The sequence below is a fragment of the Entelurus aequoreus genome, linkage group LG03 (assembly GCF_033978785.1).
Source record: "Entelurus aequoreus isolate RoL-2023_Sb linkage group LG03, RoL_Eaeq_v1.1, whole genome shotgun sequence".
Classification (NCBI taxonomy): Eukaryota; Metazoa; Chordata; class Actinopteri; order Syngnathiformes; family Syngnathidae; genus Entelurus; species Entelurus aequoreus.
Window position 1 is genome coordinate 72,577,629 of NC_084733.1, and position 12,987 is coordinate 72,590,615.

The 12,987-nt window shown below is 43.2% G+C and overlaps 1 protein-coding gene across 5 annotated transcripts; it reads right to left on the bottom strand.

The window, feature by feature from the left end:
* Nucleotides 1-77: 77 nt before the first annotated feature.
* Nucleotides 78-12,741, bottom strand: LOC133646830 (uncharacterized). 5 transcript variants are annotated; one of them, XM_062042644.1, is made up of 14 exons: nt 12,310-12,741; nt 12,150-12,243; nt 11,991-12,078; nt 7,573-7,864; nt 7,411-7,504; nt 7,233-7,320; nt 6,852-7,158; nt 6,694-6,787; nt 6,532-6,619; nt 5,963-6,275; nt 5,793-5,886; nt 5,492-5,579; nt 752-850; nt 78-637 (listed from the first exon to the last, which is right to left on the bottom strand). In XM_062042644.1, the coding sequence occupies exons 1-14, from the start codon at nt 12,353-12,355 to the stop codon at nt 317-319; spliced, it is 2,106 nt and encodes a 701-aa protein (XP_061898628.1). In that variant the 5' UTR covers nt 12,356-12,741; the 3' UTR covers nt 78-316. The 5 variants fall into 5 exon arrangements, with proteins under 5 accessions (XP_061898628.1, XP_061898629.1, XP_061898627.1 ...); XM_062042646.1 differs by having other exon boundaries at nt 502-680; XM_062042645.1 differs by having other exon boundaries at nt 78-850; nt 11,991-12,097; nt 12,194-12,243.
* Between the last annotated feature and the right edge of the window lie 246 nt (nt 12,742-12,987).

Sequence of the window (12,987 nt, forward strand, 5' to 3'; positions counted from 1 at the left end):
TCACCTGCTCGCCTATTTGAAGGTCACATGAGGTCAGCAATATATGGCAAAAGCAAGCAAGAAGCGAATTTATGCCATCACTTTTATTTATTTTTTTTTAGAAAAAAAGGCTTTCAAACTACTGTAACTGGTATTCATGAGGCACAAAGTGAAGTCCCGCCTCCCTCGTTACCGTTGTCTTCTCCAATAAATAGAAACTGCCTGGATCGCCCTCAAATGCAACACCAGGGAAACTGCTTCAGCTCACCGAAATAAAATGCAAAGAGGTGATCTGTAAAGTCACATGACAATGTGGGATGTCCTGTGGGGGCGGAGTCTACAAAAGAGAGTTGAGGTGTCCGGAGTGGACGACGGGCGTTAGCATTAGTGTGCGCTGGTCAAGCATCGCCCTCTCTCTGCTGAGCCCCGCCCTCTCCTGCTCCAGCATGGCACGGTCCCTCTCCACCGCCACACGCTCCTGCTCTAGCCACTGCCTTTCTGCCTGTACCGCCGCTCGCTCCCGCTCCACCGCCGCCCGTTCTCCTTCCAGCATCTCCCGCTGACGCTCCACCGCCACCCGCTCTCGCTGCAACGTCTCCCACTCCCTCTCCAAGCCTCCTAGCCGGTCCTGCACGCCGCTGGCGTCGCCGTACGACTCCTGAGTATAGTCAGTGGGGGGAGGGGCAGAGCGAGTCCGATGTCTGGGGGCGGGGTCAGGGTGATGCTGACCATCGCCCCGGGTGGCGGGGGCGATGAGGTGTGCGCTACTCACGAGACGACCCTCCATGGCTTCACTCATCAGGTGGAACCACGGCCAGGAGGCGGCACCATCGCTGACACTCTCCATGCCCGCTGGAGGGTACTTGAGATCCTGAGGGCAGTGATATGATGTCATGAGAACAACGTCAATACATGACATCAAGACATGAGAGAAAATGACATCAGGGCACAGTGACAACGTGAGGCCGTGACAACATGAGAAGAGAATGACACCAGAAAAGAATGGGAGTACGACAACATGACGTGGTAAAGACATGAGAATGTGGGAACACGACACCAGAAAAGCTTGAGAATATGATAACATGGCGAAAACATGAGAATGTGAAAACATAGCACCATGAGAAAATGAGAATATGAGAACCTGATATGGTGAAAACATGATATTGTGGGAACACGACACCAGAAGAGCTGGAGAATATGACAACATAGCGAAAACATGAGAATGTGAGAACATAGCACCATGAGAGAATGAGAATATGAGAACCTGACATGGTGATAACGTGAGATTGTGAGAGCATGACACCAGAAGAGCTGGAGAATATGAGAACAGAAGAGCATGACACCAGAAGAGCATGAGAATATAAGAACTAAACATGGTAAAAACATGAGAATGTGAAAACACGGCACCAGTAGGGAATGACAATATGAGAACTGGGCATGGTGAAAACATGAGACTGAGACCACAACACCAATAGAACATGAGAATATGAGAACTGGGCATGGTGAAAACATGAGACTGTGAGAGCACAACACCAATTAATCATGAGAATATGAGAACTACAGACATGGTGACATGAGAATGTGAGAACAAAACAACATAAGACCTTGAGAATATAAGACTGAGACATGGTGAAAACATGAGAATTTGAAAACATTGCACCAGTAGAGAATGAGAATGTTAGAGGACAACACAAGAAAAGCATGAGAATATGAGAACTTAACAGGGTGAAAACATGAGAATGTGATAACACGGCACCAAAAGAGTATAAGAATGTGAGAGCGTGACACCATTAGAGAATGAGAATATGACAACCTGACATGGTGAAAACATAAGAATGTGGGAACACGACACCAAAAGAGCTTGAGAATATGATAAGTTAGTATGGGGAATACATGACAATATGAGAACATAGCACCATGAAAAAATGAGAATATGACAACCTGACATGGTGAAAACATGAGAATGTGGGAACACGACACCAGAAGAGCTTGAGAATATGATAACAGCATTGTGAGAGAATGAGAATATGAGAACCTGACATGGTGAAAACATGAGTTTGTGAGAGCACGACACCAGAAGTGCTGGAGAATATGAGAACAGAAGAGCACAGCACCAAGAGAAGCATGAGAATATAAGAACTAGACATGGTGAAAACATCAGAATGTGGAAACACCGCACCAGTAGGGAATGAGAATGTGAGAACTGGGCATGGTGAAAACATTACACTGTAAGAGTACAACACCAGTAGAGCACGAGAATATGATAACTAGACGTGGTGAAAATATGAGAATGGGAACACGACACCATGAGAGAAGGAGACTATATGAGAACTTGACATGGTGAAAACGTATATACGGTATATCAATATGATATTAATACATATGCATATATTAATAAATATACAAATACAAATACAAATGGGATATACGAATAAATAAATAATTTGTATAAATAAATGCGTATTTGTAAATATATTTTTGAGATTTGAAAATATATACAAATACAATTTATAAATATAAAAATGTGACATACAAATAAATCAAGAATTTGTATAAATAAACATGTATTTGTAAATATATATTTGAGATTTGAATATAAATATGCTTGATTTTGTATTTGTATTTTAAAATGACTCCTGGGCGCGGCTACCGCTGCTGCTCACTGCTCCCCTCACCTCCCAGGGGGTGATCAAGGGTGATGGGTCAAATGCAGAGAATAATTTGGCCACACCTCGTGTGTGTGTGACAATCATTGGTACTTTAACATGTGGATCGCTTTTTTGCTTTTGTGTCGATGAGACATTCCTCCCACAAACCAGCTGCACAAATAAATGTGACCTACACACTCCCCTGAACAACCAGCAGAGAATATGAGAACTAGACATGGTGACAACATGACAATGTGAGAACACGACACCGGAAAAGCTTGAGAATATAAGACCAAGACATGGTGAAAACATGAGAATGTGAAAACATTGCACCAGAAGAGCACAAGGATGTGAGCGTGACACCAGAAAAGCATGATATGAGAAGTAGACAATGTGAAAACATGACAATGTAAGAACACGACACCTGGAGAGAATGAGAATATGAGAACATGACATTGTGAAAAACATTACAATTGCATAATGATGACATGGTAAAAACATGAAAATGTGATGTGGTGATAAAAATGACAAAGACAACACGAGAGCATGAGCATATATGAGAACTTGACATGGTGCTTTAGAATTAGAACACAACACCAGAAAAGCATGAGGATGTATAAAAACCTGACATAGTAAAAATATGACACGGTCATGACATGACAACAAAAGAATGAGAATGAGAACTTGACATGGTGAAACCATTAGACTGAAAGCACAAAACCAATAGAGCATGAGAATATGAGAACTAGACATGGTGACAACATGAGAATGTGAAAACACGACACCAGAAGAGCTTGAGAATAGAAGAGCACAACACCAGAAGAGCATGGGAATGTAAGACCGGGACTTGGTGAAAACATGAGAACGTGAAAACCTTGCACCAGTAGGGAGTGAGAATATGAGAATGTAAGAGCACAACCTCAGAAAAGCATGAGGATATGAGAATCTAACATGGTGAAAACATGAGAATGTGAACACAGCACCAGGAAAGCATGAGAATGTGAGAGCAGCAAACCAGAAGAGCATGGGAATATGAGAAACGAAACATGGTACAAACATGACGATGTGAATAAAACGCCACCAGAAGAGCATGATAATATGAGAACTAGATATGGTGAAATATTGAGAATGTGAGAACACGACAGTTGGAGAATGTGAGAACATGACATGGTGAAAAACATAACAATGGCATAATGATTACATGGCAAAAACAAGGGAATGTGACGTGGTGAAAAACATGACAAAAACAAAATGAGAGCATGAGCATATATGGGAAATTGACATGGTAAAAACTACAGAATGAGAACACAACACCAGAAAAGCATGCAAATATATGAGAAAATTGGCATAGTGAAAAACATAATGGCATAATGATTACATGGCAAAAAGAAGAGAATGTGACGTGGTGAAAAACATGACAAAAACAAAATGAGAGCATGAGCATATATGGGAAATTGACATGGTAAAAACTACAGAATGAGAACACAGCACCAGAAAAGCATGCAAATATATGAGAACATGGCATAGTGAAAACATGACAAGGTCACGAAATGACACCAGAAGAGAAAGGGAGTATGACAACACGACGTGAAAACATGAGAATGTGAGAACATGACAACAGAAGAGCATGAGAATATGAGAAGTTGACATGGTGAAAACAGAAAAATGTGGGAGCACGACACCAGAAGAATCTGATGACTTGACATGGTGAAAGCATGAGAATGTAAGAGCACGACAACAGAAGTTCTCGAGAATATGAGAATTTTACAAGGCGAAAACATGACACTGAGAACATAGCACCATGAAAGAATGAGAATAAGGGCATTACACCAGAAGAGCATGGGAATATGAGAATTAGACATGTTAAAAACATGAGAATGTGTGAACAAACTACCAGAATAAAATGAGAATATGAGCATTTCACATGATGAAAACATGAGAATGTGAGAACATGGTACCAGAAGAGAATGAGAATATGAGAAAGTGAGAACACGACATCAGAAGAGCATGAGAAAATGATAACTAGATATGGTGAAAACATGAGAATGGAGAGAACACGACACCAGAAGAGAATGAGAACTTGACAATGTGGTAGCACAATACCAGAAGAGCATAGGAATATGATAATTTCACATGATGAAAACATGAGAGTGTGAGAACATGGCACAGGAAGATAATGAGAATATGATAATGTCAGAGCACGACATGGTGGAAACTTGAGAATGAGAGCGTGAAAACAGAAGAGCATGAGAATACGAATATGTGACATTGTGAAAACATGAGAATGGCATAATGTTCATAGTGAAACATGACAATGTCAGAACATGACACCAGATAATATGCCAATGTGACATGGTGAAAAACATAACAATGACTTTATGAGAACATGAGCATATCTGAGAACTTGACATGGTGAAAACATGAGAATTTGAGAGCACGACACCTTCAAACGATGAGAATATGAGAACATGACACCAAAAGAGCATGAGAACTATATGAGAACATGACATGGTGAAAAACATGAAATTGACATGAAAGCATGAGCATATCTGAAAACCTGACATGGTGTAACATGAGAACTTGAGAGCAAGACACGTTCAGAGCATGAGAGACAATGTCAAAACATGAGAAATTACAATTTCAGAGTATGAGGATATGAACGTGACATGATGAAAACATGAGAAATGACACCCTGAGAGCTGAGGATATGAATGTGACATGATGAAAACATGAGATTGTGAAAACATGACATCGTCAAAACATGAGTAATGACACCTTAGAGCATGAGGATGTGAATGTGACATGATGAAAACATGAGAATATGAGAGAGCATAACAATATGACAATGAAAACATGAAATGTACCTTGAACCTCCGCTTGAGGTTGTCCCATTTTTTCGACATCTGGTATGTGGAGACTTTCCCCTGAAGACCGAGCTGCTGGATGATAGCCCTGAGACAAACACGCACAAACACACGCACACAAGCACACACACGCACACACACACACACACACACACACACACACACACACACACACACACACACACACACACACACACACACACACACACACACACACACACACACACACACACACACACACACACGCACAATGGTGGGTGCTGCTGATGCTAAAAAGACAAAGAAGAGTAGAGCATTTTACTTCCAAGCAGCTTTGGCAGCATTTCTTCTTCCAGTAAACAAGGCCTCGTTAGCAGCTCGCAGCTGGATCATGCGTTGAGTGTCCTGGTCGGTCACTATGGAGACAGACGGACGGATACAACATGGCGTCCAAGGTCAAAATGTTCTCCATCTTCGTGACTGCCATCTTACTTTTATAAGACAGGTCAGACGGTGTGGAACACTCCTCCCCGCTGGCGTCAATGTACGTGACGTTACCGTCGGGCTCGCCGCCGTCGCCGCCCGCCACGGACTCCAATCCGCACACACTCCTCTCTGCCATCAAACTGTCGGCAGGTGGAGGGGAAGAGATAAAGACGCTGTCCTCCTCATTGGTCCAGATGGGCGTAACCAGGGGGGCTTTCCCCGCCAGTCGTCCCTCCAGGGCATCACTGATCAGCTGAAACCAGGGCCAGGACGCCGGGTTGGTCTGCACTTCCATCCCGCGAGGGGGGAACTTTAGGTCCTGCAGAACACAGGTGCTTTTACTTCCAGTTTACTGGAGGGACCTCACAATTCATACATTTCAGGGTCCTACGATTTTTTGTTTTCGCCGATTTCCGAGTGTTGCGGTTATGTTTGTGCTTTCGCGATCAATGAAAAGAATCAATCTGTGCATCGATTTTGATCATCACGAAGAATCGATGCATCAGCACACCCCTGCTGTTCACTCAAACAGGAAGTGAAACAGTAAGTAGCCCAGTCATGTGATTGAAACTCACCTTGAACTTGGTCTTCAGATTGTCCCACTTCTTGGCAACCTGGTCCGGGGTGATCTTCCCCGTCAGTCCCAGTTCCTTGACGATGCCCCTGCAGAGCCGGCACGCCGACGCGTCAGTGCACTCGTGGGCGGCGGCATCATGCTATGAGGTGCGTGCACTCACCTCCAAGCTGGCTTGGCGCTGTTCCTTCGGCCGGTGAACAAAGACTCGTTAGCAGCTCGGAGCTCCACCAGTCGCTGGATGTCTTCTTCTGTCACTGTACACAAGACACCATCAAAAGCCAACGTGGCGGCGTCAAAGAGCGCCACGCATCCTCTTACGTTTATAGCTGAACTCGGACATTCGATGCAAATCTCCCAATGCCGAAGAAGTGTTTTTTTCCTCTGCGTCGACCAGGAGGTCCATCTCAGACTCGCTCAGAAACTCTGCCATTCCACCGCGACTTCGCCTCACTCGCTTTTTGGGAGTCGGCGACAGCAATTCGCAGTCATCGTCTTCGTCGTCCACTATGGGTGTGAGGACGGGCGCGGCGCCGGCCAACCGGCCCTCCATAGCGTCGTTCATCCGGCAGAACCACGGCCACGAGCTCGGGTTGGTCTCCACACCGCGCGCTGGAAACTTCAGCTCCTGATGGAGACAAAACAACATGGCGGCTCGACGCAATCTTATGTCACCAGGACTCTCGTGGACGGAATCATCACCTTATACCTCCTCTTCAGGTTGTCCCACTTCTTGGCCAGCTGATCTGTGGTCAGCTTCCCCTGAAGACCCAGTTCGTGCAGGACGGCCCTATGACCACATGGCACACGTGTTCAGTCTGCAACTGACATTGCTATGGTAACAGTGTTGCCGTCCCAATACAAAAGTCATATGACTGACCTCCACGCCGGCCTGGCCGTGTGCTTCCTGCCAGTGAATATGGCCTCGTTGACGGCGCGAACTTTGATCAGACGATCCGTTTCAGCCTCGGACACTGTGCAGAAAGGAGGAATTGATGACTTCATCACAGGACACATGACTGTGTGTGACATGGCCGTCTACTTTTGTACGAGCACTCGTTCATCCTCCTCCAGCCCATAGGAACGCACTCAGTGGGCGTAGCCTCAACATCAGTCGTCCCGTCGACTTCGGCGCTTATCTTCGCCCCTGAGTCCTCCATTTCAGTTTTGATGAGGAACTCCAAGATGTCGTTGTTGTCGTGGTTCTGGTTGCTCAGCGCAAGTTGGCTGTTGTACAGTCGACCCTGCATGGCATCGTCCATCATGTGGAACCACGGCCACGACTCGGTCACGCCCCCTGGGGGCTCCTGACCCTGGTAGGGCTGCTTCAGGTCCTGGATCATCAAACACACACATAACATAATATGGTGAAATATCAGAACATCGCTATATAAAAATATTAAATATTTGTAATTAAATATAAAAAACAGATAGCGATAACATGAGAAATTAAGGATATTGGAACTTAACACCACGAAAGCCTGAAAATTACAACATGAAACCATGAGAATATAACAAGGTAAAAACACAGGAATACGACACACCGATAGAGCATTATAATATGATATCGTGAAAACAAGTAACAACCTGACATTGGTGATTTGAGAATGTGACACATTGATATGAGAATATATAATGGTGAGAACATGAGAGTATGACACCATGCAAGCTTTGTAATATGGCAACATGACACCAACATAGTCAAAGTCAGCTTTATTGTCAATTCTTCACATGTACAAGACATACAAGGAATCGAAATTGCGTTTCTCACTATCCCACGTAAATATATCTAACTACTATAGTAACAACAAAACAGTTCAATGATAATAGCAACAATAATAATAAAAGTGCAGATGGTGTACTGTGGTGGTGATGTATTGGTGAAAAGCTGAGAATACGACACCTTGAGAACATAGCATGGTGATGAGAATATGAGATGGTGACACCATGAGAATATGAGAAAGTAATTCTCATATGTAATTATGGAAAGAATGAGAATATGACAGTGAGAACATAGCATCGCGATGAGAATGTGAGCTTGTGACACCTTGAGAGTATGAAGACGAGAGCACGTCAATATGAGAACATCAATCAATCAATCAAAGTGTATTCATATAGCCCTTAATCACAAGTGTTTCAAAGGGCTGCACAAGCCACAACGACATCCTCAGCTCATATCCCACAACTGGGCAAGAAAAAACTCAACCCAATGGGCACAGTGAGATAAGAGATATGAGATATGGTGAAAACATGAGAATATGACACCATGAACAGCTTTAAAATGTGGCAACATGACACCATGAGAATATATAGGAGGTGAAAGCCTGAGAATATGACACCGTGACAACATACCATGGTGATGAGAATATGAGATTGTGAGAGCATGAAAATATGACAAGTAATATCATGACACCATGAGAGCAAGACAATATGAGAACATGATTCTGTGAAAACATGAGCCATTCATTTTTTTGGATATGGCAACATAACACCATAAAATTATGTATAGGTGAAAACCTGTGAATACGACACTGTAAGACCTTAGCATGGTGATGAGAATATGAGAAGGTGGCCCCCTGAGAGCATGACAATATGAGAGCATGATATATGAAAATTGACTGCACACAGGAATATAACAACATAATATGGTAAAAACATGAGAGTATGACACCACGAAAGCTTTGAAATATGGCAACATGACACTGAAAATGTGTGTAGATGAAAACCCGAGAATACGACAACGTAAGAACATAGCAGGGTGATGAGAATATGAGAAGGTGACACTTTAAGAGTATGATAATATGAGGGCATGACACTATGAGAGCATGAAATAATGAGAATTACATTCTCATATTCTCATATGTAATTCTGGAAAGGATGAGAATGTGACACTATGAGAGCACTGCAATATGGGAAGATGATATGGTGAAAACATGAGCGTATGACACCATGAGAATTTTGCAATAAGGCAAAATGACACCATAAGAATGTGTATAGGTAAAAACCTGAGAATACAACACAGCGAGAACATAGCATGGTGATAAGAATATAAGACGGTGACACCTTGAGAGCATGATCATATGAGAGCATGAAAACATGAGAGAGACCGTGAGAGCATGGGAATGTGAGAACATGGTATGGTGAAAATCTAATGACACCATGAAAACTTTGAAATATGGCAACATGACACCCTGAGAATAAGTATAGGTGAAAACCTAAGAATGTGACACTGTGAGAACATAGCATGGTGATGAGAATATGAGACACCTTGAGGGCATGATAAAATGAGAGCATGACACCATGAGAGCATAAATATATGAGAATGCAATACAATATGTATTGGTGAAAACCTGAGAATGACACTGTGATGAGAATAAAAGAAGATGATACCATGAGACCAAGACAATACAATGACATAATACATTATAACATGAGAATGTGACACCATGAGAGCATGGGTATATGACATGGTGATATGAGATAGTGACAGTGAGAGCATGATAGCATGACACCATGAGAATAGGAGAACATAATACAATAAGTTAAGTTAGAGTTAAAGTTCCAATGGTTGTCACACACATGTGGGGAAATGTGTCCTCTGCATTTGACCCATCCCCTTGTTCAACCCCTGGAAGGTGAGGGGAGCATTTTTGGTGATTCAACCCCCAATTCCAACCCTTGATGCTGAGTGCCAAGCAGGGAGGTAATGGGTCCCATTCTTATAGTCTTTGGTATGACTCGGCCGGGGTTTAATAACAGCATTAATTTGATGGTCGATTAATCTGTCGATTATTACTTCGATTAATCGATTAATAATCGGATAAAAGAGACAAACTTCATTTCTATCCTTTCCAGTATTTTATTGGGGGGAAAAACAGCATACTGGCACCATACTTATTTTGATTATTGTTTCTCAGCTGTTTGTACATGTTGCAGTTTATAAATAAAGGTTTATTTTAAAAAAATAAAAATAAAAAAATAAAAATAAAATAAAATAATTTGCCTCTGCGCATGCGCATAGCATAGATCCAACGAATCGATGACTAAATTAATCGCCAACTATTTTTATAATCGATTTTAATCGATTAGTTGTTGCAGCCCTACATCCATCCATCCATTTTCTACTGCTTATTCCCTTCGGGGTCGCGGGGGGAGCTGGAGCCTATCTCAGCTACAATCGGGCGGAAGTCGCCACCTCATCGCAGGGCCAACACAGATAGACAGACAACATTCACACTCACATTCACACAATAGGGCCAATTTAGTGTTGCCAATCAACCTATCCCCAGGTGCATGTCTTTGGAGGTGGGAAGAAGCCGGAGTCCCCGGATGGAACCCACGCAGTCACGGGGAGAACATGCAAACTCCACAGAAAGATCCCAAGCGCAGGATCGAACCCAGGACCTTCGTATTGTGAAGCAGACGCACTAACCCCTCTTCCACCGTGCTGCCTTGATGAAAACATGAGGATAAGTAATGGTGAAAAGATGACAATGTGACACCATGGGTTTATGACTTGGGTATAATATGCATACTTGCCAACCCTCCCGTTTTTAGCGGGAGAATTCGGTATTCAGCGCCTCTCCCGACAACCTCCCGGCAGAGATTTTCTCCCGACAAACTCCCGGTATTCAGCCGGAGCTGGAGGCCACGCCCCCTCCAGCTCAATGCGGACCTGAGACTGAGTGGGGACAGCCTGTTCTCACGTCCGCTTTCCCACAATATAAACAGCTTGCCTGCCCAATGACGTCATAACATCTAGGGCTTTTAGAGAGTAGAGTGCACAACTGCGCACACAACAAGGAGACGAAGCAGAAGAACGAGGAAATTACAGACATGGCGACGCCGTCGACGAGCAAGATGAAGAAATACGCTTGCAAGTTCCAAAACGAATGGAAACAAGAATTTCAGTTCATCCAGGACAGTTCGAAGGGGAAGGTGTATGTTGCCTGTAAATTTTGTAGAACAGACTTCTCCATTGAACACGGTGGCCGAAATGATATACTCATCATGAACGGAGAAGTTAAACAGGACAATACTGCCATCTAATGGATAGCCACCGGAACACTGAAATTCAAGTATTTATTTTATTTATATGTAAATAAAATATATATATATATATATATATATATATATATATATATATATATATATATATATATATATATATATATATATAGCTAGAATTCACTGAAAGTCAAGTATTTCATACATATATATATATATACATATATATACATATATATATATGACAGTATGAGAACATGCCACCATGAGAATGTGACATTGTGGTAGCACAATATTTTGATACCATGAGACATAACAATATGAGAACATTTGGTGAAAAAATGATGATACCTTGAGATACAATGAGAGCATGAGACCATGGCACCACAACACAAGACAGCGAGGCCACACTTGTTCTGTTCCTGTTCAATGCGAGCAGGGTGATGGTCTTACCTTGTACTTGGTCCGCAGATTGTCCCACTTTTTAGCAATCTGTTCTGCAGTCAGCTTCCCTTCCAGGCCCAGACCCCTCAGTATGATGCTGGACCAGAACCATGGAGCTTCAGTGAATAGAATAGATGACTGTATTTAGACTAATAGCACGGGATGTACCTCCAGGCTATTTTGGCAGAATTCCTTTTCCCGGTGAACAGAACCTCGTTGGACGCTCTGAACTGGATCAGCCTTTTCACGTCCTCCTCGCTCACTGGAAAGTGCAAAGGTCAAAAGGTGAGCAGCTGGCCAAAGTGAAGCTGGTGGAAGATGGACTTACTTTTATAGGAGTTTTCTGGGAAATAGGCTAGCGGGTTCGTGTTCATTGTGAGCAGGGAAGCGGAGGTTCTGTTATTTTTAGACTGCCGCTACTGGCTCCAAACACGCCAGTGCGAACAGGAGGTCGACCCGCTCGGTTTTTGCGGGTCCGCTCCGTCCATCGCCAGACCGAGCGATCGGCTGGACCTCCTGGGCGTTCTGCTAGCTTGCTAAGTGGCTAACATAAACAACAAGCTCGAACTCGAACCAGAAGTAAAATCCAAAGCCGACTTAAGTGTGACATTGGCTGCCGGACGTTCTTGTAGTCCACGCACAGGAACCATTGGGAGAACGGTATCGTTAGACCGGAATGAATCTGGGTCCAGCTCCAGCAGTTTGTGTTTGGGAGGAGCGCTCGATTAGCTGCCCAGGCCTGCCCTGCACTCGCGTGACCTGCGATTCAGAGGGGCGGGGTCTGTCTCAGTCATTGAGGACTATCAATCAGTGTTGTCAAACTGTAACAAAAAGTTACTTGTGTGCAAAATGTTAACTAACTTAAAAGACACCCCAATATTTCGACAAAAATGGGATTTTACATTTTTTTTACTTAAATGCAGCTCATTTGTTTGTGCAAAATATTACACTGTTAAAAAAGTCAGTAGATTTTGCAGGGTAACATAAATTAGCGTATCAGTAGATT